Here is a 3231-nt window from a genome sequence, read left to right as displayed (position 1 = left end):
GTAGGGCGGGTGTGCGAGGACGTGGAGTGCTGTCGGGGGGAAGCTCCGTAGTCACTGTTGAAGGGGCAGCAGGATCCCCCCTTACGCCCCTAACAGCGCTGCGGGGCCAGCGCGGTCGGGAGGCGGGAGCCTCCGCCTCACCGAGGAGAGGCGCGCCCCACCCGCGAGCCGTCTCCTTCCCAGACTCTCCGCGCGGCGCGGCTCCTGCCCGGAGGACGGGCGTTGCGGCTGCTCTGGCAGGCCTAAGCAGAGGCGCTGCGGGGCACGGTCTGGAGTAGGCGTCCCCAGAGCCGCCGGAGTTTGGGCGCGACTAAGAGCCACCGGGGTGGGGAGGGGGATGCCGCTCTGCGCGGCAGTGTTAGCCGGTGCTGGTGTTACCCGGTGCACGAGCTGTGCCACCCTTTCCGGAGCCGTAGGTACCGAAAATCCTTGCTGCTTTAGCCACGCCGGCCCGGGTAGCGCCAGTGTGGGTACGTGAGCCCTACTTGCTCTCTGTAGGGAGGGCCCTGCGGTCCGTAGTCTGGACGGGAGGAACTGCCCCGCACACTTCCCTCCTCACTGGGCTTTTCTGAGAAATTTAGGCACTTAAAAAGGCAGATAAACACCGAGGTATCTCCCCCCCCCCTTTCGATTTAAATGGGAGTTGGGCACCAAGGCACTTCTGAAAATTGTTGCCCAGCTGCATCTTCAGGTCCCTGAAAACCTGGCCATTGAACAAATAGCCTGCAAGGGATTACAAATATGAAAATATCAATGTAACTGGTTACATGGCAATACAAACACTTCTGTCTTGTCACATAGCGGAGCAGTTTCACTATAGCTGCACATTTTGATGTTAATTAAGTGAACCCTTCGTTACTTTTTTGGCCTGTTTTTGGAGGCAGTTTATGCAGTCCATACCATACATATAGGGAGTGAAAGCAAACCATTTTGCCAATGGCACATCATAATGAAATACTATACCTGATGCTAAACCAGGTAAGATTTATTGCCACTTTTCTATGGAGATGTGTCTGGAAGTTTTAGGTCACTTAAACCATGAAAATATTCATATCAGCATCTTTACGTACAATGTTCGTACCATAACACTATTAAGTGTAGGCCTGAGTTCTACAAGTAATGTTATTGTATAAATTACTTCATAATTGCAGTTTTGTTTTAAATTGGTGCTTAACTGTGTTTTGAGAATGCATTTTTAAAAAAATGTTTTATCTTTTAAAAGAAGTTTATTCGTCATGATGAATAGACTTCTTTAAATGGCAACATTAACTTTCAGTGGTGATTAAAAGAAAAGGAGTACTTGTGGCACCTTAGAGACTAACCAATTTATTTGAGCATAAGCTTTCGTGAGCTACAGCTCACTTCATCGGATGCATACTGTGGTTAAGTTTAGTAGAAACATCGAGGCAGCGTGCTTATTGGTCACATTGAGACATAGTGCTAGATACAGATACAGGGACTGGGTGCAGTGAGGCTGCTCATTCCTTTCAAGGGTTGCTAAAGTGGGGAATGAGCAATTCAACTTCCCTCTTACATTCCCACCAAATCTAGTCTCCTCTGCCCATGCCCAGAAGTGATGTATCACCTTTCTTGTACCAAAAGCCTTGACTGCTTCCTTGACACAAACAAAAACCCTAGATATCTCAGATGCTTTCCTAAGTGCCAAATGTTCCTTTCGCAGCTGCCCAAACCTCTAGCTTTCCCCTGACATCTACAGTGCAGTTACTCATTGTTATACATGTTGGCATTTTTAAATTTGAGGAAAGCTGAATATAAATAAATATATTAAGCACATACTAGGGTGATTGGATTGGACTTTGGGTAGGGAGGGGAGAATGTTGTGGAGGGTCCCTGATGCATACTTTAGGGCAAAGGTACAGCATAGGAAAACGGAAGGTAGATCTTCTAGTTAACATTTGGCAAACACCTTTGGACAGAACATTTGAAAAATATCAAATGTAACTGTTATTTACATCTACTACACTATACCAGAAACATAGTTGTATATCATTATGTGCATTTATTTGAATTGAGAAGACATTTAATACTTTGTTCAGAAAGAATGAAAGATCACACAATGGTATCTTAAAACCATTCACTGTGTAACCCTTTCCAGTCTTCCCCACAATTAAAGCATGTATCTTATCTTTGTAGTTGTGATAAAACAATTTACATGAATTTGAATATTTTTTTTATCATCACTGATCCCTCTATGGTGGCAACCAATTTATTAATCAGATTGTTAGAATTAAGTCTTTGTGTAAAATGCAATTTCTAATAGTTAATTAACATGTTAAAATACAATTAGCAACTGCACCATCTAGCCAGTACAAACACCACCGTAACTCATAACTTAGGGATACATCTTGTAAAAAGTTGCATTGGGTTTTAGTAACTTATGCAAGTCCATTCACTTTACTGTGAGCCGTAATACTTAAAAAAATCAAAAATCAGTGTTTTGAAAAATTTCTTACTGTTTTGATGAAATATTCACATTGGTGAGAAACCTGGAGGAGATAATGTCTTTTCACACAATACCCCTAAGTATGTGCCTCCTAATGTCCCATACATTTTCTTATGGTACTGTTGAATAACTATCATACACAACACAACCTGAATTTTTTTGCAACCCTTTTCATTTGGCTATTTAATTAGCAATTATGCAAATTAAATATCTTTAATAATGAAAACATTAATTTGTTTATTGCTGTTGTTTACCAGGAAGGCTATTGCACTATAAAGGAAAATGTCTTTTTTTTCAAAAATATTACTGCAACCGGAAGTTGAAGAATACCTTGGGAACGTGTTTAGAAATAAGGAGGTATGTGATAAAGGTAACTCAGCCAGTCAGCCTGTGTAAACAGATTTGCCTTTCACTGGTTGAATGTTGAACTGTGCAGCCATTACATTCTTCTAACTTTATTTTTTTATGAAATTACTGATACACTTTTATTGTGAGAGGCATTTATCTTTAGTATTTAGAGTTAGAGAGATCTTTTCAGCAAAGGGCTCTGATCCTGTAATGAGCTCCATGCAGAGCATCATTGACTTCAATGGTCCTGTGTGGATTCAGGAGTCTGACTGTACACTGCTCATTGAAGAATTGGGGCCTAGGATTGTTAATTCCATCTGGAAGTTATAAGGGCTAGTCTAATGTGTGATTTCTAAAAGTATGAATATAGGTATAATACGAAAATTTGTTTTTAAACTTTTTGGGACTTTTAATAAACT

At 41.6% G+C, this 3231-nt stretch overlaps 1 protein-coding gene across 15 annotated transcripts in view; it reads left to right on the top strand.

The window, feature by feature from the left end:
* The window catches only part of NSUN6 (NOP2/Sun RNA methyltransferase 6), a 52616-nt gene that overhangs the window by 837 nt on the left and 48548 nt on the right, over positions 1–3231 (top strand). For 5 of the 15 annotated variants that reach the window (XM_073334174.1, XM_073334173.1, XM_073334176.2 and 2 more), the window contains exon 2: positions 2722–2821. The exons of 1 other annotated variant lie outside the window; for it this stretch is intronic. In XM_073334174.1, the coding sequence (XP_073190275.1) occupies positions 2747–2821 (75 nt within the window). In that variant the 5' untranslated portion in view covers positions 2722–2746. 9 more of the 15 variants (XM_073334180.1, XM_073334165.1, XM_073334179.1 and 6 more) reach the window with 6 other exon arrangements.

This window comes from Lepidochelys kempii, chromosome 2, assembly GCF_965140285.1.
Source record: "Lepidochelys kempii isolate rLepKem1 chromosome 2, rLepKem1.hap1, whole genome shotgun sequence".
NCBI classification, from domain to species: Eukaryota; Metazoa; Chordata; order Testudines; family Cheloniidae; genus Lepidochelys; species Lepidochelys kempii.
Note: the sequence above shows the minus strand (reverse complement) of the source record. Positions and strands in the feature narration are given on the sequence as shown.